The sequence below is a fragment of the Dicentrarchus labrax genome, unplaced genomic scaffold (assembly GCF_905237075.1).
Source record: "Dicentrarchus labrax unplaced genomic scaffold, dlabrax2021, whole genome shotgun sequence".
Taxonomy (NCBI): domain Eukaryota; kingdom Metazoa; phylum Chordata; class Actinopteri; family Moronidae; genus Dicentrarchus; species Dicentrarchus labrax.
The window spans coordinates 21,086,832-21,110,532 of record NW_026136722.1 but is presented as its reverse complement, the minus strand read 5'-3'; the positions used below and the strand labels follow the sequence as shown (position 1 = coordinate 21,110,532).

General features: G+C 42.0%; 1 protein-coding gene across 4 annotated transcripts in view; it reads left to right on the top strand.

Annotated features, from left to right (window-relative positions):
* The window catches only part of ap2a1 (adaptor related protein complex 2 subunit alpha 1), a 35,812-nt gene extending 13,533 nt beyond the window's left edge, over positions 1-22,279 (top strand). Inside the window, exons 3-22 of one of the 4 annotated variants that reach the window (XM_051386849.1) lie at positions 14-207; positions 825-954; positions 1,111-1,212; positions 1,788-2,047; positions 2,120-2,288; positions 2,509-2,646; positions 2,909-3,091; positions 4,059-4,156; positions 4,237-4,468; positions 4,670-4,858; positions 4,942-5,096; positions 7,581-7,643; positions 8,895-8,957; positions 11,600-11,682; positions 12,000-12,089; positions 16,385-16,508; positions 17,208-17,324; positions 17,408-17,477; positions 17,754-17,888; positions 20,070-22,279. In XM_051386849.1, coding sequence (XP_051242809.1) covers positions 14-207; positions 825-954; positions 1,111-1,212; positions 1,788-2,047; positions 2,120-2,288; positions 2,509-2,646; positions 2,909-3,091; positions 4,059-4,156; positions 4,237-4,468; positions 4,670-4,858; positions 4,942-5,096; positions 7,581-7,643; positions 8,895-8,957; positions 11,600-11,682; positions 12,000-12,089; positions 16,385-16,508; positions 17,208-17,324; positions 17,408-17,477; positions 17,754-17,888; positions 20,070-20,147 — 2,673 coding nt within the window. In that variant the 3' untranslated portion in view covers positions 20,148-22,279. Of the gene's footprint in view, positions 1-13; positions 208-824; positions 955-1,110; positions 1,213-1,787; positions 2,048-2,119; positions 2,289-2,508; positions 2,647-2,908; positions 3,092-4,058; positions 4,157-4,236; positions 4,469-4,669; positions 4,859-4,941; positions 5,097-7,580; positions 7,644-8,894; positions 8,958-11,599; positions 11,683-11,999; positions 12,283-12,323; positions 12,325-16,380; positions 16,509-17,207; positions 17,325-17,407; positions 17,478-17,753; positions 17,889-20,069 lie in introns of those variants that run through there. The other 3 variants (XM_051386851.1, XM_051386847.1, XM_051386848.1) reach the window with 3 other exon arrangements.
* Positions 22,280-23,701: the final 1,422 nt, after the last annotated feature.

Genomic DNA, 23,701 nt, shown 5'->3' with positions numbered 1-23,701 from the left:
TCTGTTAATGCAGGGCTACCTGTTCATCTCAGTGCTGGTTAACAGCAACAGTGAGTTGATCCGTTTGATCAACAACGCCATCAAGAATGACCTGTCCAGTCGCAACCCCACCTTCATGTGCCTGGCACTTCACTGTATCGCGAATGTCGGAAGTCGCGAGATGGCTGAGGCCTTTGCCAGTGAGATCCCTCGGATCCTGGTTGCTGGGTGAGTGTGACTCCTGCTTTAGAAGGTTGAGATAGCGAAATGAATATAAATCCTTACTTCTCCTGTTTTTCAATTTCCTTTTTTCCATTATGTTTTGCTCTGAGTGATGTAGGGCTGTCGCTATAACAGCAATCATAATGAAATACCACGCTATTGACAAGCCAATTGGCACAACCATATGTGATTTCACATCATCACATCGCTTAGAAAAACGCCCCAGAGTGGCTAGGCTGAAGAGACTCGACACAGGAGACATGCTGTCTAAATTGCAATGCTACTCAGTATCCTTCGACCCCAACAAAAGTAGGGTCATGATGGAATTCCAGGGGGTCCCAAGAATTAAGTATCTATAAGTAACACAATAACAGAATTTTTGACTATTTTGGTCATACGTTTCATATACTTTCTGTAACAAAAAGTCTCTCATCTATCAGATGGGGCACCCTGGGATGAAATCTTATAAAGTTTAGGTCTGTTGTCTAATCTGTGTCAATTTAGGGGGTCTTTTATGTGAAACATTTTAAGAACCAATGTTCTCTCATGTCACTCATGTCACTTTGTCACTCCACTACTTCGCTGTGACTTAGTTGCTGGTAATGTGAATGTGATCACCACAGTGATACGATGGACAGCGTGAAACAGTCAGCTGCCCTGTGTCTGCTGCGGCTCTATAAGACCTCTCCTGACTTGGTGCTGATGGGTGAGTGGACGTCACGCGTGGTGCACCTTCTCAACGACCAACACATGGTGAGAGCCCAATCCAGTGATGAAATGGTTTCTTTTAGAAACACTAACTTTATGTAACATATTTACATTGTGTTAACACCAAAATTACAACATGATTTTGAATTGATAAAAACAGTCAGATTATTAATTCTCTTCTTTTGCGTCTCTGGGGTTTAGGGTGTGGTGACAGCAGCCATCTCTCTGATTACCTGTCTGAGCCAGAAGAATCCCGATGAGTTCAAGACCTGTGTTTCCCTGGCTGTTTCCCGACTCAGCAGGGTGTGTGTCTTTCATGAACAGTCAATTGCAAACAGAACGTTAAATAATCCTTGTGTTAATATTGTTATTGTACATATAGTTATTTATTTATTTATTTATAAATAAAGTATCTATATAACAATCTAATCTATCTTGTACCAAATCTAGCCCAGATTCTGCACTGACTTGGTTTGAACTTGCTTTGGATCAGAGTGGATCAGAAGTTCAGAGACAACAGTGTTGTCAGTTATCAAAGCTAGGCTTCCCAGGTGGATGAATAGACCACTGAGCTCATTACCAAGACAGCCATATATTTCCACTTTAGTGTAGGGCAAAAAAACCCTTTAAAACAATTCCAATTAAGCCAAATGCAGCCAAACCCACGTGGCTGTGATAGTGGATACTGTAGATACTGCTCAATTGCTGTGTATAGTAAGACATGCTGTCTAAATTGCAATGCTACTCAGTATCCTTCGACCCCAACAAAAGTAGGGTCATGATGGAATTCTTTGCTGAGACTTAAGCAGTGTCTTACACAGGTTCAGTTTTAACCTAACATAATTACACACACAGGAAAAATTGTGTTTCTTCTCCAGATTGTGTCGTCGGCCTCCACTGACCTACAGGACTACACCTACTACTTTGTCCCAGCACCGTGGCTCTCCTGCAAGCTGCTGCGCCTGCTGCAGTGTTACCCTCCCCCAGAAGATGGTGCTGTCAAGGGCCGACTGGTAGAGTGTCTGGAGACCATCCTCAATAAGGCCCAAGAGCCACCCAAGTCCAAGAAGGTGCAGCACTCCAATGCCAAGAATGCTATCTTGTTTGAGGCTATTTCACTTATCATCCACTATGACAGGTGAGCATTCTTCAGCTACAGCAACAACTCTGCAGTACAACAAAATACACAGTTGTGGTTTCTGTTCCACAGTGAGCCAAACCTGCTGGTGCGAGCCTGTAACCAACTGGGCCAGTTCCTGCAGCACAGAGAGACTAACCTGCGCTACCTGGCTCTGGAGAGTATGTGTACTCTGGCCAGCTCTGAGTTTTCACATGAAGCCGTCAAGACACACATCGAGACTGTCATCAATGCCCTCAAGGTGGTGCCTCACACTTTGAGCTAAACACAGTGACAGGCCTGAGCATTGTATTGATTAAATAATTAAATGATTAAGTGTGACAGACTCCTACCAACCTCCAAAAACCCCATGTACATTTCTACCTAACTTTAAAAAGGATACAGGATAACAGTAGTATACTGGTCAGTAGTCACATCTTTTTTCTTCCATTTTGTCAGTGTTTCTCTCTCTGTGTCTGCAGACTGAGAGGGATGTGAGTGTTCGACAGAGGGCAGCTGATCTGCTGTATGCCATGTGTGATCGCAGCAATGCCAAGCAAATCGTAGCCGAGATGCTCAGCTATCTTGAGACAGCAGACTACTCCATCAGAGAGGAGATGGTAGGTGTGGTAGAAAGATTTTGTGCCATGCTATATTCTTCATTATATGTGACCATACTTCTTTTTAAATGTAAAGTAAGAATTTGTGAAGATTGTTTCCACCAGGCCCATATTATATTCATAAACTTACAAAACAATCTGGCAGTCTTTAGAAAATGTATTAATACTGATAAACCAAACAATTCACAGTCAGCAATGTCCAAAATGTCGGAACAGTATTCTAAACGTATGTACCAACTGAGCTGTGGTGTTCCTCATTTAGGTGCTGAAAGTAGCCATACTTGCAGAGAAGTATGCCGTGGATTACTCCTGGTACGTGGACACCATTCTCAACCTCATCCGCATTGCTGGTGACTACGTCAGTGAAGAGGTGTGGTATCGCGTCATTCAGATCGTCATCAACCGAGACGATGTGCAAGGCTATGCTGCCAAGACGGTCTTTGAGGTACCCGCCACATCAAATCTTAAAATGCAGCTTTTAATTAAGGTGCTGACTAGCTGACTGATCATTGATTGAGATTGATTGGATGGTTTTCAAACCACGGTGCTTTTTTGACTACGGACTAAAATGTCTGTTGTGTTTAACTGTCGAATATCAAAAACAGTACTGAAGTTGACAAAGACTGTCTGCACAGATTCATAATCTTGTCCTTTTCTTTGATCAGGTAGTTCCTTATTTAAATCAAAATGTTGCCTGTTTCAGACTGCATATTCCCTTTTATGTAGACAAGGTTTTCAATTAATCAGTTTGAGAATTTTGGCTTTTTTGTTAAATGAAAAACATCTTTATGTTTCACACAAAAACATTAAAATAATTCACAGCCACACCTCTGTTGTATTTTTGTTTTTTATATGGCAATTTTTCAATATGCATTCAATGTAAATTCTATGGTTTTATTTTATTTTTATTTTTTTTCCCCCCACACACTGGGTCCTATTTTTCTATATTATTCGTATCGTTTTAAGTTATGTTTAAATCACCAACTTCATATCTGAGTGATACAGCAACTTGCCCAGACATTTATTTGTATTATCTACATCATTTATTTATAAAGGAAGTGTTAAATGCTAATACACAAACAATTGACTCTGAGCGTCCAAGTGTTTTCCTGGTTTTAACCTTAAATGGCCGTTTTTTCAGAAGTTGTCCATATTTTAAAATAATTTGGATGATTATGTAAGTGTGTCTTTAAAATGTGTTTACTTTAGGGTTAAATAGTTAATTTAGTTACATTAGGCATTTGTGTTTGAATCAACGCCGGTGTTGCTAGACCAATTGTACCCAGTAGTAAAGCAGGTTTGAAACCTCTAGTGAAGTAGCCATGATCCCAGCTTTCAGTGGTGAAAATGCTGTGAAAATGTCATAACCAATAGGACTTAAGGCCAAAAACTTGAATCTTTCTGTCCTCCAGGCTTTGCAGGCCCCTGCCTGCCATGAGAACATGGTGAAGGTTGGAGGCTACATTCTTGGAGAGTTCGGTAACCTCATTGCTGGTGACCCACGCTCCAGGTATGTTGGATTTTATCTGCCAATCGACTTAAGTTGACAATTGACATAATAAATAATAACTGTGTCGTTCTCTGATCCAGCCCCCTGGTCCAGTTCAACCTTCTCCACTCCAAGTTCCATCTGTGCTCTGTGCCGACTCGTGCCCTGCTGCTGTCAGCCTACATCAAGTTTATCAACTTGTTCCCAGAGACAAAGGCCACCATCCAAGAGGTTCTGCGCTGCGACAGTCAGATCCGCAATTCGGATGTGGAACTGCAGCAGCGTGCTGTTGAATATCTGAAGCTTTCTTCCATCGCTAGCACCGATGTCCTGGTTAGTTTGATCACCATGTTAGACCAAACTAAACTCGGCTCTGATCTACTAATTAATGAAATAACATTTGAATGCAACACTGGTATACATATAATTAATTTATCCAAATGTCCCCATAAGCTGTCTCAGTCCAGATGTGTATTTTTAGTCACTTCAGTTCAGTCTAAACCATTAGCGTGATTGTCCTGTCTGTTCCCTCAGGCAACTGTCCTGGAGGAAATGCCTCCGTTCCCAGAAAGGGAGTCCTCAATCCTGGCTAAGCTGAAGAAGAAGAAGGGGCCCGGTGCTGTATCTGTGACAGAGCTGGAAGACAGCAAAAGGGAGGGCGGGGAGTTGAATGGAGGGGGCGACCGGGGGCCAGACACAGCAGCCATGGCTGCCTCCAATGCTGTAAGCAGACTCTGTATTCACAAATAAACAGGCTTACATACAAGCATTTTGTGACCCTACTGCAAGTTTCCTTTGTTTTCTAGTCCACCCCGTCACCATCAGCAGACCTCCTCGGGATTCGTTCTGCTGCTCCTGTTGGTGCTGCTCCGGCCAGTGCTGGCAGCCTATTGGTAGACGTGTTCTCTGAGGCAGGGCCTATCGCACCTTCTGCTGCTGTGAATGACGACGGCTTCCTAAGGTGAAAGGTCATCTCTTGATGAGTAGATGAAGAATCCACCGCAGGCCAAAGTCCAGTATGAGTTGCTGCCACAAAGCTTGCTGATAATGCAGTCTAGTTACCGTAGGAAAGAGTGTCTACTTGAGACAGAAGTACTGTAGAAAATAAACAATCTGTTCTAAAGTCTTGCATCAAACTGATGCATCTATGAAATTAGAAGAGTAGAGAGGGATGTAATATAAACTAAATCATACGTTTTTGGCTAAAAGTGCAGCCATAACACTTCACTAACTTTTTTGACTTTATAGTTCAACACAATTTCACCAACAGATGACAGATGATAACTTTTTCTGGCCCTGATCCTGATCTGAGTCCCTAAACATTGGATATCTGCCAGGGGTGTGATGTTAAGGAGTAATGGTTTAGTAGTCTGGTCTCTCCATTGTTGTTGTAGCCGACTGGGAACCCAAATTGTTCCCAGACCACTGATTTGAAGGACACTGGCTGATCTTCCAGCTCTGGCGTTTCCTTTGTTCAATCATCCGGTATAACCATCCTTAGAACTGGCAAGGGACATCTCAAATTTCTACTGCACTGCTGCTTTCACTCAGTGTGTTTACATGCACTTAAGTAATGCAACAGACCACGCAGAGGAGGGCAGGCAGAGCAAAAATGTCCCAACTTATGTACACTTTGTGTCTAGATAGATAGATAGATAGATAGATACTTTATTTATCCCGAGGGAAATTCAAGTACTTTGTATTAGTTTCAGTTCCAGTCAGACTTGGGACACAATCATTTTAAATACAAGGACCCATCACTGCATGTAATAATCTCTTCTTTGACCTTCTTGGACTGGGCAAAACTGGTCTTGGACCTTGATGGGGAATCCCCCTGAGTTTTGGATGTACTTGTGTTTCCTGTCTTAAAGTGTTAATGTAAATAGTTGTGGTGTTTGTGGTGTGTTTGCGCTGTTAGACTACTATGCAGCTAGCTGTAATGTGTCTGTGCTCTGTTGGCTCTGTCTTTCTTTGCTCAATCTTTGTCTAATATGCACCTGTCAACCTTATAGTCAGATACTGTAGGCTTTTTTAAAATACGAACAGGGATCCTTCTTGAATTTGTCCCTCACCAGTTATCCTCTTTTGGCTGATTTTTCTTAAGGAGACAGTGCTGGTTTGAGGCAAACTATTTTTAAACGCAAACACATTTTGGTTAGTGTTTAATACACCGATCAGCTATAACATTATGACCACTGATGTGTGAAGTGAATAACACTGATTATATCGTTATCATGGCACGGGTCAGTAGGTGGGATATATTAGGCAGCAGGTGAACATTTTGTCCTCAAAGTTGATGTGTTTAGAAGCAGCAAAAATGGGCGGCGCAAGGATTTGAGCGACTTCGACAAGGGCCAAATTGTGATGGTTAGATGATTGGGTCAGAGCATCTCCAAAACTGCTGCTCTTGTGGGGTGTTCCTGGTCTGCAGTGGTCAGTACCTATCAAAAGTGGTGAACCAGAGACAGGATCATGGGGGGGTCAAGGCTCATTGATGGATGTGGGTGGGGAGCAAAGTCTGGCCCGTGTGGTATGATCCAACAGACGAGCTACTGTAGCTCAAACTGCTGAAAAAGTTAATGCTGGTTCTGATAGAAAGGTGACCATCAGGGCATAATTTTATGGCTGATTGGTGTCATGGATGATCAGAGGTATGTTGTAATATCATTTAAAAATTACGATACCAGTGCCAATACTAGTACCTTTACAGCAATAACGACTACTTCATTCAGCAACTTGCTGTAGCTGCAGTACTAGGCCAGTCACACGTTGCATTAATTTGAGGAACACTTGCGGTGATTGGAGAAGTTTTAATACTACTTGGTACTGGGTATTTTGGTCGATATCTTAAAGCTATTGAATACTGAGACCCACCCATGTTATCCACAGTGATGCACTACATGGGATAATGAGTTGTTGTGCCTCGATGCCTACATCTTTTCGAGGGTATTATTGAGCTGATATTGTGTAATCTGAACCCGATGCAGCAGTGCTGTCAGCAGAGGAAGTGGTGCTAGAAACCCCTGTCATTTGGTATTGTTCGTCTTTTGTAGGGAGTAATAGCAGGGGGAGGAAGACACAGTTGGGCAGTTTGTCAGCTCGGCACAGGCTGTTCAGTTCCAAGGCATTTTAAAGGGGTATTCATAAAAGCATAGACAGTTGGTTTTCTTTATGGTTGGCAGGTCTGCTACACTTGTCTGTTCTTTTTATCTTGCTGTGTATGTGACTGTCTTTCGTCTTTTTCTCTCCTTCCCTTCTCTCCATTTCCCTGTGTGTGTGTGTGTGTGTGTGTGTGTGTGTGTGTGTGTGTGTGTGTGTGTGTGTGTGTGTGTGTGTGTGTGTGTGTGTGTGTGTGTGTGTGTGTGTGTGTGTGTGTGTGTGTGTGTGTGTGTTTTTGAATGTGCGTCTGTCTCCTCTGTCCTCTACCGTGATTGGACATTGACAGAGATCTGGAACAACCCACCGAGACCTCTGATTCCCTATTGGTGGAGGGTTCTGGTGACTCGGAGTAAGGGCCAAGTAGTAAACTACAGAACTAGTTAGAAAAATACAAATATGGCACCTCCACATTGTTTTTCCAGCACAGGATTTTCTTGAATTAAACATGGTAATATACATTACACTAATTAGGTAGCTTGATGCACATGAGCCATTTAGGATTACATAAAAACATCTCGCTTGCTATACATTTAAAAAAAAAATTACCTCTGAAAACTTCACAATTTGCTGTTGTACCTTCCATTATCATTAGATGAATTGGATACAGTAGAATTGCGCAGAACCACCACCACACTGCCCTCTAGCTCATTGTTTTGGTTGTTGTTGTTTTTGTTGCAACCCTTGCTCTGATCAACCCTATTTCTATCAGCAGCCAACAACTGTGTTGAATGAAAAAGCTCTGATGTACCCATTGTACACTGTACCGGCCATCCAAATCCAGAAGCGGCTCATTTACAATTTTCATGAATAAGGTCTTTTGCTGACCGAGAAACTAAATCTGAAACCTGTACAACATTGCTAACATTATTTTGTACAGGTTGTCTTAGCAGATAGTTAACATTAAATGCACCAAAAAGGTTCATGGCATCAAACCTTATGTGTAGACTACATATGTGCTGTTCGCAGTGCCTGAAGTAGAGTGCAGTCTATACACATTTGGACAGTGATTATCGTTCAGTTGTTTTGGCTCTATATTCTAGCCCAAATGAACCAGTCACTTGGGTGCTGCGTAAAGTGTCTTTAAGGGTGTTCCTTACAGTGTGTTACATACAGTTTACATACAGCAATCCTTGCTGTATGTAAACTGTATGTTGTTGGCAAATTTTGAACAGTGAATTAAAACAACGACCTGATGTACAACACTCTTTTATTAAAGTCCTTCATAGTTATTTATACAGTTTTATTTCTTATTCATTGAGCCTGAGTATGGAACCAAAACAGTCAACGTTGTCCAAATACATACTGACTTATGTAGTCAGTATGTATTTGTTACACAGTGTAACCCAGCAGATACCTTTCATCTTATAATGACATAATTTTTGTACAAACTGCTTTTACTAACCTCTGCATTTTATCTTTTTATCCTTCTTTCTTCTCTCGTGTTTCTCTTAACCAATCTTAATCACACTGTTGCTGTACCCTGTGTTGGATCCCATTTCTGCTCTATCCATTCATTACTCGTTTGTCTTGTTGCCTATCTACATCCATCCCTCTGTCCTGTGGGCTCTCTTCATCCCTGCGCTGTCCTGTGGTCTCTCAGCTCTGCTCCTCCCTCTGAGGATCCTGCTCCTCCTCTGTCTGAGGCAGACGAACTTCTCAACAAGTAAGGTCTTTCTCTGTGTGTCAGCTCGGACATGTGTTTGCCTAGCTGCAGCTCTGCATGTTTGCTATAGGAAAGTTTTACTTCCTGTAAAACTAAGAAAGATAAGCACTTACACTAAATGGGGACTAAGCTTCATCCACTGGTTTGTTGGAGTGCTGACATCTGACGAACATAGTGCTGTAATAAGTTGTGAACTTGGTGATAATCCACTACTGATTACTGACGGGTTCCACTTTTTTAAAAAGATATCACATTAGAGAGGCTACAAAATCCATTACATTGCCTCTCTGTTAGCCATGCCAAAAAAAATTTATATATCTGATAAATTTATGCTGCTTTCCATTTGTCTCGTGAACTCGGAACCCGAGTTGTTCTACCGCGAGAACGTGACGTCATTGCCTGGCTTGTACCACTTATAGCGTTCCAGTTTGTCTTCGGGCATTACGAGTCGGAAAGAAGTGCAGCAGCTGTGTTGTTATTGTTTGTGGCTCATCTAAACAAGCTCAATGGGAAATAATAATACGTTTTTCTACAGAAACACTAACATTTCAAGTAATTCCGTTATTGCAAGTCATACATTTTAATAATATTTTGCCATTTTCGCCTATTTCAATTTCAACAAGTGCTGTGGCGTTTGTCTCGAGCCACCAGGGGCAGTGGCGGGCTAGTGTTATTGTTAGCTACATTAGCCTATTTAGCAAACCAGCTCGAAAACAAAACTTTACTTGTATTGCACGCACAACAACACCGTGCAATGCATAAATTGGTGACCGGACTAAAGCAGCAATGTAAACAAGTGTGTAGGAGCATTTAAAATCGACATTAAAAACGACCAACATAGTACAAATACAAAGAAAATACATCTTAATATGGGCGCTGCCATCTTTGTTTTGCGGGTCGTACGTGACCCCCCGTCCAGCTCGGGGTACCCTGAGGCACCCTGAGCTGGACGGCTGAAATTCCGACCAAAAGGGGGTGTGTCTCGGTGAAATCTCACGAGATAGCTGCGAGATTTACACTTTCCAACTCGGATTCCGAGTTCACAAGACAAATGGAAAGCAGCATTAGTCATCATAATCAGGGTGTCTGCAGGGTCTCCCAAATTTTGATTGGATTAAAGTTAATGTTTCTTGAATCAAGTTGGATTTTTCAGTCTCGCTTTTAAATGTGATTTGGGGAAAGATTTGTATTGATCTTAACTGTAACAACTACAAAATGAAACATGAAACAAATACAGATTTTCCTGCACATCCTTTGTACTTTTTTGTCATTAGGGACGTAAAATAGATCTTAAATTGCATTCATAATGGTATTGGTCTTAATAAGTTTAAAAAAACAGTGATCAGTTAAAACCTGCTACAACCCTGATATCAAAATAACTACAACACAACAGGCATGATGCAACTCTCATTAGGGAAAAACATTCAACCTGGCAACCGGACTTATGGTAAGTGGGTTGCCACTCGTCCTTGAAAAGCTGGAAGTTTAGAGACTAGTTTCCAGTCATGGAAACACCTGGAAATGTATGAAATATCCGAGAAATAATTTATGTTGCCTTGGAAATGTTTGTATTTTAGGCCCTCACTCCGATTGCCTACATAAACCTGGGTGCAAAGGGTTAGGGTTAGGGTTACTGTTGGTAGGATTCATTGTATGACAGTTCCACTTTTTTTTCTGGTTTACCAGTACCTAAGCGGAGCTGACTTGCAGTGATCTTTTTTGGGTTGAGTCTATTTTTTACAAACCTGTGAGCAAAATGTTCTTGTGTACATGCATTAATCACCTTTTTGTTGCTGTGGTTGATAAATTAATGCACATTGATATTAATTATAAATGCAATGAACAATTTCACTTTTTAGAAGATGAATTTTCTGTAAAATAATTCTGCTTGATTTAAATTGGTACTTTTGGGCTTTGGCCAAATTAATGTAATCCAAAAAACAAAATTGCTGTTTATATGACGTTTGTAAGTGCTGTCCTGTATTGTGAAGAAAAACCCCTGAAAAAATGATTTGTTAAAGAGTGGGAGCCCTGGAAATTAAAAGGAAAAAGACAATAATATAAAGTAATAACTTTAAACAAAATGGTAATAAAAATCCGATTTCTTTAAATGATCTTTTAGCATACTAGCTGTGTGAGTACATTTTTATTGTTTTTATTTAGGATAGACCCAAAGCATTTCCTACATTCACTCCAAGACCTCATAAATTTGTTTATGTGAGAGTAAAAAATTACTGAATGTTCTGTTTTTTGTTTTCATAGTATAATATTACTTCCTTGGCTTCCAGCTCAATTCCAAGCGTTCTCAGTCTTTTACTGATGTTTGTACTGATGTTTATTTATTTCTTCCTTTTTACCAAAGTTACATTTGTTATCAATATCTGCAAATCGTGAGACAAATTTGCTGGTGGAATAAACAGCATGTAGGCCATTGTTTGTGTAATTATGACTTCCCTCTGGGACACAAGTGTACTTGGAGTACCAAAGACCTGTTCAGACAAGAACATCATTTTGAATGTACTGGCAAGTTACTGATCAAATGTAAAGTGTTTTCTTCAGTTGTTTTTCTGGATATGATAGAATAGCAATCGTTAAAGTGACATTTCATCATTGACTAACCCTTTAATACCTTTACCCTGCAGGTTTGTGTGCAAGAACAACGGGGTTCTGTTTGAGAATCAGCTGCTGCAGATAGGCATCAAGTCAGAGTATCGTCAGAATCTGGGTAAGTTGTCTTCACAGAAAAGCGGGCGTGTCTTGGCAGGTTTTATTGACACATAGTTGTGGTCTTACAGAGTTTTGTTATTTGTTGTGGCCATGGTTGGACAGTTTCTGTTAAAATCACATATGTCTACGACTCCATTCTGCAATATAACCTTGCGAGGTAACTTTACATTATGAAACCACAAGCTCATGCAAGAATCCTTCTTGCCAGAGGCCTGCTGTATTTGATCATCTTACTACATTACATTTTACTCTGTACTCTATAAACAGGCCATGTTAATTACAAGACCTTTTAACAACTGTGTGTGTCTTTCTCAGGGAGAATGTACTTATTCTACGGCAACAAGACGTCAGTGCAGTTCGCCAGCTTCACCACCACAGTCAGCTGTCCTGGAGAGCTGCAGTCTCATATCCTTTCTATGCACTTATGTGTCAAGATGGTTATAAACCACCAAAGCTTCAAATGGGATAACTGGGACACCGAGTGGTATTCAGCCATTTAAAAGTAAATTCTGGGTTTAAAGTAGAGCCTGGCCTGACTCATTGCAGATATATCAGCTCATAAATGACCACAAGCTGAAGTAAAGAAATACCAAAGATGGGTTTTGAAACTTTCACCATGCTATATTTTGTCCACTAGAGAGTAGTGTCAAGTTTATTCTTTAATTGTAAAAGTCACTTTCCAGTACATTTCTGTTAAAAATGTTGATAGATCGATAGATGGACAGACTTTATTAATCCCCGAAGGGAAATTGGGTTTTCATAGCAGCCAGGTACATTTAAATACAATAAAATACAATAGAATAAAATACAACAATAGAATAAAATACTTAAGTAGAAAAGATAAAGATAAATAGGTAGATAAGGTGCAAAGAAGTTGTAGTTGCAAGATGGTGGTAATAGTACTGATGATATGATGGTAGTGTTATTGTTAATAACAGTATATTATAATAATAATATAATATTAATAATAATAATAATAATATGTATATATAATATGATGACTGAAGATAGATAGATATACATGTATACACATCTATCTATAAAGCAAGAAATCTGTGTGTGTGTGTGAGTGTGTGTCTGTGTCTGTGTCTGTGTCTGTGTGTGGCTCAAATATCTCTGCAGATCAGGATCAGACTGACCTGAGAGTTTCAACATGGCTGCTGTGTGGTTTAAGGGTGTGTAACGTCAGCTTTGTTTGGACTATAAAGATACCGTTTATAAATTATTTAATAAATTATTTCATAAATTATTTCTGAATTCCGCTAGCATTGCCAACGATAGCCACGTGCGCACCAGAGCCAATCACTGCAGAGCCCAAACATCCTGGAAAGTGAAAGTAAACTGATGTCTCCGTCCGGAGTGCTGCCGGTCGCAGTGATTTTTGATTTTTGATCACAAACATTTTTTTTTTTTCGCTGGTGAGAGACGCTGTTTTTCGGGCAGAAATATGAATAAGAGTCAGTAGGACAGGCGGGAGGACAGACAGGAGGACAGCCGCTTCGCCACATACAGCTGTGGTATTTTTTTTCCTCATGTAAGTTTCCAAAGACAGTTACAGTTACTACGTAACTGTTGTTTGGTCCTGTAACGTTGCTTTGTGGGACATTTCTCTTTATTAAGTTGAGTGAGAGACCTGTGCAGTTATCAGACTGTCTGACCGACACGCCCTCGCTCCACGCCGTCGGCTTATCAGTTCACACTGTAGGCGGTTCAAAAATAATGCGTTCCCGATACTACCTCCAGAGGAGGATCAGGGACGGAGCGACATTTCCCCCCTCGCTGCATCTGAAACTTTCACACAGAGAAGGGTGCGGAGAATTGGCGCTGGATCCCTGAATCTCTCTCTCTCTCTCTCTCTCTCTCTCTCTCTCTCTCTCTCTCTCTCTCTCTCTCTCTCTCTCTCTCTCTATGCTGGCCTATATTACAGGACTAAATAATATGTCCTAAATATGTCCCTGACGTCCAACCTCAGTCTGTTATGGCTTGTGTCAAGAAAATATTAGAGGATATTAGATTAGATTCGACCTAATTGTCATTGCACAAAGAACAAGTACTAAGACAACGAAATGCAGTTAAGCATTTAACCAGAAGTGCAAAAAGCAGTCAAGTGCAGAGTAATGTGCATATGTGTAGGGATTTAAAAAAATAGCATTATAGTTATACAGTATATATGAATACGCTAGCAGGATATATACAGTATGAACAGCATTACCAGAATGAACGAAGTGGAGTGAATACACTAAGGTATATACAGCTATCAAGGTAAGATATTTACAGTATGAACAGAATTTGCAGTAATTATATAGTGCGGATCTAAGTACAAGTACTTAAATTGGTTGACATGTACAGACAGCTAGATATGAACAACACTTTGGGCGGCTGTGGTTCAGAGGTAGAGCGGGTCGTTCCTTAATCGGAAGGTTGTGGGTTCGATCCCCGGCTCCTGGTGCCACATGTCGAAGCATCCTTGAGCAAGATACTGAACCCCAAATTGCTCCCGATGCCGTGCATCGGTGTGTGAGTGTGTGTGTATGAATGTTAGTTTCTGTTCGATGGACTTTGCCATCACTGAGTGAATGTGTGTAAAAGGGTGAATGTGGCATGTACTGTAAAAAGCGCTTTGAGTGGTTGGAAGACTAGAAAGGCGCTATACAAGTACAGGTCCATTTACCATTTACTTTAGGGAGATATTTACAGTATAAACAAGGCAAGTGAATGCACTATAGATATATACAGTAGGACAGTATAAATATGGGTCAGGATGTGGGGGCTTAAATAATCCAGGTAAGTGTGGCAGTATAGTTGAGAGATTGTCAGTGGTGGGGAATATGCAAAGAAGAACAGTTCAGTCCATGGAGGGTGGGGTGGAGTGGGAGTTCAGTCATTCAGGGGGAATGGGGGTCTCCTCGGTGAAGAGTTTAGCCAGGGTGACAGCTGATGGGGGAAAAAGCTGTTCCCGGGCCTGCTGGTTCGGGAACGGAGAGACCTGTAACGCCTCTCAGAGGGGAGTTGTAGACACAGTCTGTATCCTGGCTGGGAAGTGTCCCTAACCATGCTGCGTGCCTTCCACAGACCTCGCTTGCTCTAGACAGCCTCAATGGTGGGGAGAGGTGAACTGGTGATGCACTGGGCAGTTTTTACTACCCTCTGCAGAGTTTTCCTGTCCGAGGCAGAGCAGTTTCCATACCAGACTGTGATGCAGTTGGTAAGAATGCTTTTGATGGTTCAGCGGTAGACGTTCACCAGAATCTGAGGAGACAGATGGGACTTCTTGAGTCTCGCTGGTGAGCCTTCTTGACTAGGGTTGAGGTGTTCAGGGTCCAAGAGAGGTCCTCTGAGTTGTGGACGCCCAGAAACTTGAAATTGGAGACACGCAATCAGTTCCATTGATACAGATGGGGATGTGTGTGCCGCCATTGGTTTTTCTGAAGTCCACAATGATCTCTTTGTCTTCTTGGTTTTGATGGCCAGGTTGTTTTCGGCGCACTAGATACCCAGGTGCTGGACCTCCTCCCTTCAGTCTTACTCATCATTGCCAATCACCGTTGTGTCTTGATGGTGTTGCAGTGGCGGGTGAAGAGGGTGTAGAGGAGGGTGCTCAGCAAACAACCCTGTGGGACGCCAGTGTTCAGAGTTAGGGTTGAGAAGGTGTGGTTGTCTAACCAAACAGATTGGGGTCTGTTGGTCAGAAAGTCCAGTATCCAGTTGCAGAGGGAGGTGTTGATGCCAAGGTCGCTAAGTTTAGTGATCAGACTGGAGGGGATGATGGTGTTGAATGCTGAACTGAGGTCGATGAACAGCATTCTCACATACGTGTTACTGTTGTCCAGGTGGGAGAGGGCACAGTGTAGCGCTGTGGAGATGGTGTCTTCTGTACTCCTGTTCTGGCGGTAGGTGAATTGGAGGGGGTCCAGTGTGGGTGGTAAGCTGGTTTTGAGGTGAGCCAGAACCAGCCTCTCGAAGCACTTTATGATGGTAGGGGTGAGTGCAACAGGTTGGAAGTCATTGAGGCTCGCTGTTTGTTTGTTTGTTTGTTTGTTTGTTTGGGCACCGGCACGATGAATGTGGTTTTGAAGCACGTAGGGCCAACTGCTTGGGCCAGTGACAGGTTGAAGATGTCGGTCAGGACCTCAGTCAGATGTCCAGCACAGGCCATGAGCACATCCCAGGGATGCCATTAGGGCCAGCAGCCTTATGTGCCTTAATCATGCTCAGTGCAGAGAGTGCAAGAGTGTAGGTTGGTGGTCTGCAGGGAGTACAGACTTGATGGTTCTCCTGGTTCTCTCTGGCAAAGTGAGCATAAAAGTTGTTGAGCTCATCTGCCAAGGAGGCGTCGCCGGTTGGTGTGGTGTTGGTTGGTTTGTAGTCCTTGATGGCCTGGATGCCTTGCCACATGAGTTATTGTTGATATATATATTATCAAATATCAATATTGATATGCCTCACAAATCATGCAGCGGTTGGGCTATTGTTCAAATTAGAAATGTCACTTTTCTATGATATCTTTTTATCATGATGTATGTATAGAAAATGTAGAAAGCTCAACTTGAGCAACTTGTCCTTGTTTAACTGTAGAAGGTAACAGGAAACTCTTGATTGTTATCTGAACAGTTGAGTTGGGCGGTGACGAGTACATTTATATTTAAATATCGTGGAAGTGAGTCTGTGTGATGTGTTGATGGTCCTTGACAACCAGCCACAGCTCAATGTTCAGACCAAACCAGTGGAACCGCTGGTAGAGGGTGGAGCCCAGATCCAACAAGTCCTTAACATCGAGTGTCTGACTGACTTCTCTGATGCCCCGCTGCTCAACATCAAGTTCAGGTAAGCTCGTACAACCCAAGACCTAATGCCTTGGTCACACTACATTACTTTGAAAGTCGTCAGATCTCTGTACTGTTGACAGTACACGCATCATGGAAATTTAGAGACTAGTTTTCCAGTCATGCGAACACCTGGAATTTAATTAAAATGACCCAAATACAGTTTGTTGTTTTTTACTACAACTTTTTGTAGGCTAAGCTGTACTATGACACTTGAAAGCTGGTTTACCAAGCGTGGAACGGAAAACGCTCTCTTTACATCATGTCATTCAGTCTAGCTAATCAAATCAAATGTGCAGTGAAACACACTTGCAGCCATCTTTTCAACGCCTAGTCTATTTTTTCCAGAGCCATAAATGGAATTCTCAGAGATGCTCATTGAAAATACTGTAAAATGTCACATCTACATGCATACGGCCTATTATTGATGAAAGTTATTGTTATGCTTGTAAAATACATGCACAGCAATGTTAATTGTATGTGCAACAAACCCTTGAACTGTGGTGAGAACAGCGACATAACAGCGCCATGAAAGCTAGTTAACATGGTGTGCTTTAATGACTGAGATACTTCATCATGAACCCTGAATCATTGAAAAAGGAGCCAATTCTAGGCCTACCGGTAAATGGTATGACCATTTGTGACCAAGCACTGTCCTGTATTGTCAAGAAAAACTCCTGGAAACTTATTTCATGTTCAGATATGGTGGAGCTCTGCAGAACCTGACCCTCAAGCTGCCCGTCACCATCAACAAATTCTTCCAGCCTACTGAGATGACATCAAGTGACTTCTTCCAGCGCTGGAAACAGCTTAGCCAGTAAGTGCGTGTGCTGCTGTGCGTTCTGTCCGTGCATTTATGTTACCTGGTAAAGCAGAAGTCTCTGTGTGAACTGTTCTCAGGCCTCAGCAAGAAGCACAAAAGATATTCAAGGCCAACCACAGCATGGACACTGAAGTACTTAAGGCTAAGGTACGTCAAAATGTAACACCTCATTCTATTGTGTGCTTTCCATCGACACTCATCTCCTCATCAACCACATTTATCTCTATAATAAGGCTAATAAAGATACTTAAATTGATTTTGGAAGTGTATGAAATATTTAAAACCTCCAAACAACTGCTGTTTCTGTAACAGTCCCATTGTTGTTGGTGGAGTACATAAAATGTACCTGAATATATGTTTGTGGTAAACAGTGATCAATGTGTGATGTATGTATGTTTGTATTTGGTATGTTTATGTGTCTAGCTACTGGGACTAGGAACGGCCCTGCTGGACAACGTCGATCCAAACCCAGAGAACTACGTGTGTGCTGGAGTGATCCAGACCAAGGGCCAGCAGGTTGGCTGTCTGCTAAGACTGGAGCCGAACGCCCAAGCACAGGTACAGCACCACAGTCACTGCTACATGTTATGAATAGATAAATCATTATTAGCATTATGGCTCGGTGTAACATTAATCTAATAAATATTGAAGCTAATTATTCAATCAAGACTCATGTAGACCAGTCTCATCGGATCATGGATCAGCCATCTTGGCAGTCCTGATTCCGCCGGCTCCCAGCTAATCCAAAAGTGAGCAAAGAGGTGAAGCTAAGACGGGCTCAATGAAGCCTGGTTACTGAAAACAGCCGCATGTGACGGCACCCACCCATGTCCTTAATTATGCATAACCTTAGGCCTTAATACAATTGAAACAGGTGAGTTATATAAGAAGAACGGAGAACGGGGGGGGTTTCTTTCTGCTTAACATTTTGTATGATTTGGGATTTGTTGCGATTTGCAATCCCACTGTGTTAAATATAGATAGTTCATTTTATTTCTCATTAATGTACACTCAGCACCCCATCTTGACAGAAAAAAACAGAAATGTAGAAATGTTTGCAAATGTATTAAAAAAGAAAAACTGAAATATCACATGGTCATAAGTATTCAGACCCTTTGCTGTGACACTCATATTTAACTCACATGCTGTCCATTTCTTCTGATCCTCCTTGAGATGGTCCTGCTCCTTCATTGGAGTCTAGCTGTGTTTAATTAAACTGATTGGACTTGATTAGGAAAGGCACACACCTGTCTATATAAGACCTTACAGCTCACAGTGCATGTCAGAGCAAATGAGAACCATGAGGTCGAAGGAACTGCCCAAGGAGCTCAGAGACAGAATTGTGGCAAGGCACAGATCTGGCCAAGGTTACAAAAGAATTTCTGCAGCACTCAAGGTTCCTAAGAGCACAGTGGCCTCCATAATCCTTAAATGGAAGAAGTTTGGGACGACCAGAACTCTTCCTAGACCTGGCCGTCCAGCCAAACTGAGCAATCGTGGGAGAAGAGCCTTGGTGAGAGAGGTAAAGAAGAACCCAAAGATCATGTGGCTGAGCTCCAGAGATGCAGTAGGGAGATGGGAGAAAGTTCCACAAAGTCAACTATCACTGCAGCCCTGCACCAGTCGGGGCTTTATGGCAGAGTGGCCCGACGGAAGCCTCTCCTCAGTGCAAGACATATGAAAGCCCGCATAGAGTTTGCCAAAAAACACATGAAGGACTCCCAGACTATGAGAAATAAGATTCTCTGGTCTGATGAGACCAAGATTGAACTTTTTGGCGTTAATTCTAAGCGGTATGTGTGGAGAAAACCAGGCACTGCTCATCACCTGCCCAATATAATCCCAACAGTGAAACATGGTGGTGGCAGCATCATGCTATGGGGGTGTTTTTCTGCTGCAGGGACAGGACGACTGGTTGCAATTGAAGGAAAGATGAATGCGGCCAAGTACAGAGAGATCCTGGAAGAAAACCTCTTCCAGAGTGCTCAGGACCTCAGACTGGGCCGAAGGTTCACCTTCCAACAAGACAATAACCCTAAGCACACAGCTAAAATAACAAAGGAGTGGCTTCAGAACAACTCTGTGACCATTCTTGACTGGCCCAGCCAGAGCCCTGACCTAAACCCAATTGAGCATCTCTGGAGAGACCTGAAAATGGCTGTCCACCAACATTCACCATCCAACCTGACAGAACTGGAGAGGATCTGCAAGGAAGAATGGCAGAGGATCCCCAAATCCAGGTGTGAAAAACTTGTTGCATCATTCCCAAGAAGACTCATGGCTGTAGTAGCTCAAAAGGGTGCTTCTACTCAATACTGAGCAAAGGGTCTGAATACTTATGACCATGTGATATTTCAGTTTTTCTTTGCAAAATTTGCAAAAATTTCTACATTTCTGTTTTTTTCTGTCAAGATGGGGTGCTGAGTGTACATTAATGAGAAATAAAATGAACTTTTTTGATTTTAGCAAATGGCTGCAATGAAACAAAGAGTGAAAAATTTAAAGGGGTCTGAATACTTTCCGTACCCACTGTATTTCCATTTCAGGCACATATTTAACATTTACCATTACATTAAAAAAAAAAAGTCAAACATAAAAACCCTGTTGTGCTTTCAGGGTGGGCATATTTCATGATTTCACAATTAGACCCTTCTTTTATTTTTGCTGGGATGAACAATGGCTCTCCTAACTCTCTCTCTCTCTCTGTGTGTGTGTGTGTGTGTGTGTGTGTGTGTCCAGATGTACCGTCTGACTCTGCGCTGCAGCAAGGACTCCGTGTCCAGGCGTCTCTGTGAGCTTCTGGCCGAACAGTTCTAGAGAATAGACCTCTACCAGTACTCCCACCATCCCCACCAGCGACCTCTCCCTCGAGCCTTCCTGCCGCACCTCTCCTCCTCCCTCCAACAAAGAATCTTTGAGTAAAAAAAGTTGTAACCTACATAAGGGAAAAAGCAGCCACTGCTAGCAGCAGCGGCCATATTATTGTCATTATTCTTGTCCCACATTCTGATTCCAGTTCATCTTCTACTTGTTTATTAACATGATGCTACATTCTTGATTTTTTTGGTTTTTACCTGTGTAGCTGGTGTGTGTGTGTGTGTGTGTGTGTGTCTCCCATGGTTGTGCTGGGGTCCCATTCTGCTCCATTCTGACAGCTCTGTCGTACTAATACTGTGTGTGTCTGTGTGTGATTGAGTGAGATTTCATTTGAGTTGGTAGAACATTCCTTGAAGCAAAATGGGTGCAGCTGTTTATCTCATATAATGCACTCATCCCCTCCCTACACTCACAGACACACACACACACACACCAGTAAAAGGCCTCCTTGTGGTTCTGGTGGGACCCACTGTCTCGCACTCTGATCTCTGCATTCATTTCCGTCAATCATTCCCATTGAAAATGCGCATAAGGCTTTGGGATCCTCTTTGAAGCCCTCCAGCATGAGACCCCCCCTTTACTTTATCTCTGAATGACCTGATTCCTCTTCTGAGTCCCTGTAATGAGTAGCCCTTCATTTCATTTCTGTCAGTTATTACACTTGTTTCTGTTATTGATGTGTATGTAAATATGCGCCAGTGTATTGCTTTATTGCTTTCTGAGACATTCCCATCTTGCTTGTTTAGAAAGCCTGTGATTATCTATCCCAAGCCTGAGTAGGAGGATGGCACAGAGTAGACACTATGTAGACGGCGGATACAGGGGTGAGACTTGTCGTGTTGAAACAGTCTCATCCCCTGCCTGGAAGGTATTTCAGGTGTCAAGCTTAGGGAAGTGTCTGTGAGCTGCTCTTTACTGGAGGCAGGGAACTTCAGTATCAGATGTGTACCTGGCAAGCCAGCCACATAGTTCTCATCAGTGCTGTCTTTCTCTCTTGTGAAACTGGAACATTTGAAAACACCTCTGAACAGACATTTCTCCTTGGTGCGGCTCGTTCAAGTAAGTCTTTTAAGTGCATCTTCGTTTCTAGGGAAAGAGAAGGTGAGACTTACGCTGTACTGTAAACATTTCTGAGTAGCAGGAATGAACACTTAAGTGACGAGGACTAACAAGTTCCCACCGTTGATGAAGAGCTGTCCACAGCTGGCTTCCCTTAGCTGTTCAACAGGAGGCCCCTACATGTTAGTGATCATGGCTCTGGAGGTTGCTGGTACTGGCTTGGGTTGCTGCGCCGGTATCTATATAGATTCCTACTGATTTTCTTTCTGAAGAAGTGCACAGCCTTAGCTATGATCAGAGTAGGGCCCAAATAGATGCACCATAATTATCAAAGTATAGAACAGTTTTGTTTTCCAGCAGTGAATCTCCAGATGATGCTGCAGCAATTAAATCTTGCACCAACACATGATCTCGTTCCAAGGCTGGACAGAGGGATTAGTCTGATATACACACGTACACGTTCATATTCCTGCTGCTCCACCTAAACATTTATGGTAGAGATCAATGCCAACACATGGGATTCACACACAACCACTACAGTAAATGTGGAGAGAAAACAGATGTTCAACAACCTGAAAATGTTTAGATCCACAGCTCTCTGACTCCTCCCAGGCAGCTCTCACGTACAAGCACTGATGTCATGGGAGAGGACAGGATGTAAGACAACCAGATGTCCATTACAACTACAGGGGACTCTGTATATGTGTGTGAATGTGAGTGTGGCTGTAAGGAGGAAAGAAAAGAAAAAAGCCTAAAGACATTTCTAATACATGGTCACATTACATTCTGTGACTGCACGGCAATCACAGGACATTGAACTTTGTAGTGGAAAATGTAGTCATTTTGTCATTCTGTGAGTGTGTGTATGTGAGTTTGTGTGTGTGTCTATGCAGTATCCACTAGCTAATGCAGCCTCATGTATCGGTGTTAAGAACCTGTCCAATACCTGTGTTAGAATTAAGATTTACTCTGTAATGAAAAAATGTGAAAGTAAAACTATGCCATATATCCAACGTGACGCCTCCTGTCTTGTGTCACAGTGCTAACATGATGACAGAAGCTTCTTCCAGTCTAGTATGTTTAGTAGGTGCTCAACAGGAGTGAACATTGGGAGAGCATCAAAGGAAACATGAAACAATTCCGACACTTCTGAGGTACATAAATGTTTTCCAGTCATGGAAACACCTAAAAATTAATTAAAATGAACAAATATTCTGGAAATAATCTGTCGTCCTGGAATTTTTTCTTTATTGAATTATAAAAATGTACATAAACCGTAAGTGCCTATTTTAACAAATTTTTCAATAAATGCTGGCCACCAAACTAATGAACCTGAGACACTTTATGAAGGAGGAATAAAAAATGTGTTAGTACTAGGCCTATAGCTAAATTATATGACCATTTGTCAGCAAGTGCTGTCCTGTATGGTCAAGAAAACAACAAAAAACTGGGAAATGATTTCTTAAAAAGAGTGAAATCTAATGAAAGGCACTCTTGGGCCTTTTGCAGGAACAGAAAACCGGCTACGCTCCAGTTCAAGCACCTAGTTTCGAACCGTTCTGAGCATTTGACCAAAGTTAAGTTGGTTCCCAGCTGGAACCAAAAAATAACAGGTTTTTCTTGGGAACCAAAGTGGACGTGTCATATTTTACAGGTTGTTGTGCACTGCCCTCTGTTGATGCATCCGATTACTATGGTTCCACACAAAACTGGTCAAAATGTGGGCTGGTTCGTTTGATGAATTTTTAAAGTTTAGATAATAACAATAATAATACATTCATTTGTAAAGCGCTTTCAGGTCAAAGTGCTGTACAGAGCATAGAAAATACAATTTAAAAACATTTCAAATAACTAAAACAAAATTAAACACACAGACTCTCAGGAAAACGTACAGAGAAATTAGGACTCATACACAACAGTAAACAGATGGGTCTTTAGCTTTGCTTTAAAAGCCTCAACAGAACAAGCCTGCCTGATGTCCAGAGGTAAACTGTTCCACAATGTCGGTGCACGGAAAGAAAAAGCCTGTTCACCAATTGTCTTCTTTTTGACCTTTGGGACACTCAGAAGACCCGTCCCCTGAGAATGCAGGGCTCGAGCAGGCACATAGGGGTTCACTAGATCTTTAAGATACAACGGTGCGCTGCCATTTAATATTTTATAGGTCAGCAGCAACACCTTAAAGTCTGCTCTGGCATGAACAGGGAGCCAATGGAGAGAGGATAACACTGGTGTAATATGTTCATATCTGGAGGCTCCGGTCAGAACACGAACTACAGCATTCTGAACCATCTGCAGACTCCGAAGACTTTTCTTTGGCGGACCTGATAGAAGGACATTACAATAATCTAGCCTAGATGACACAAAGGCATGAATGAGGACCTCAGCGTCTTTAAATTATTATTTAAAGGTCCAGTCTGTAGGATTTATTAGTG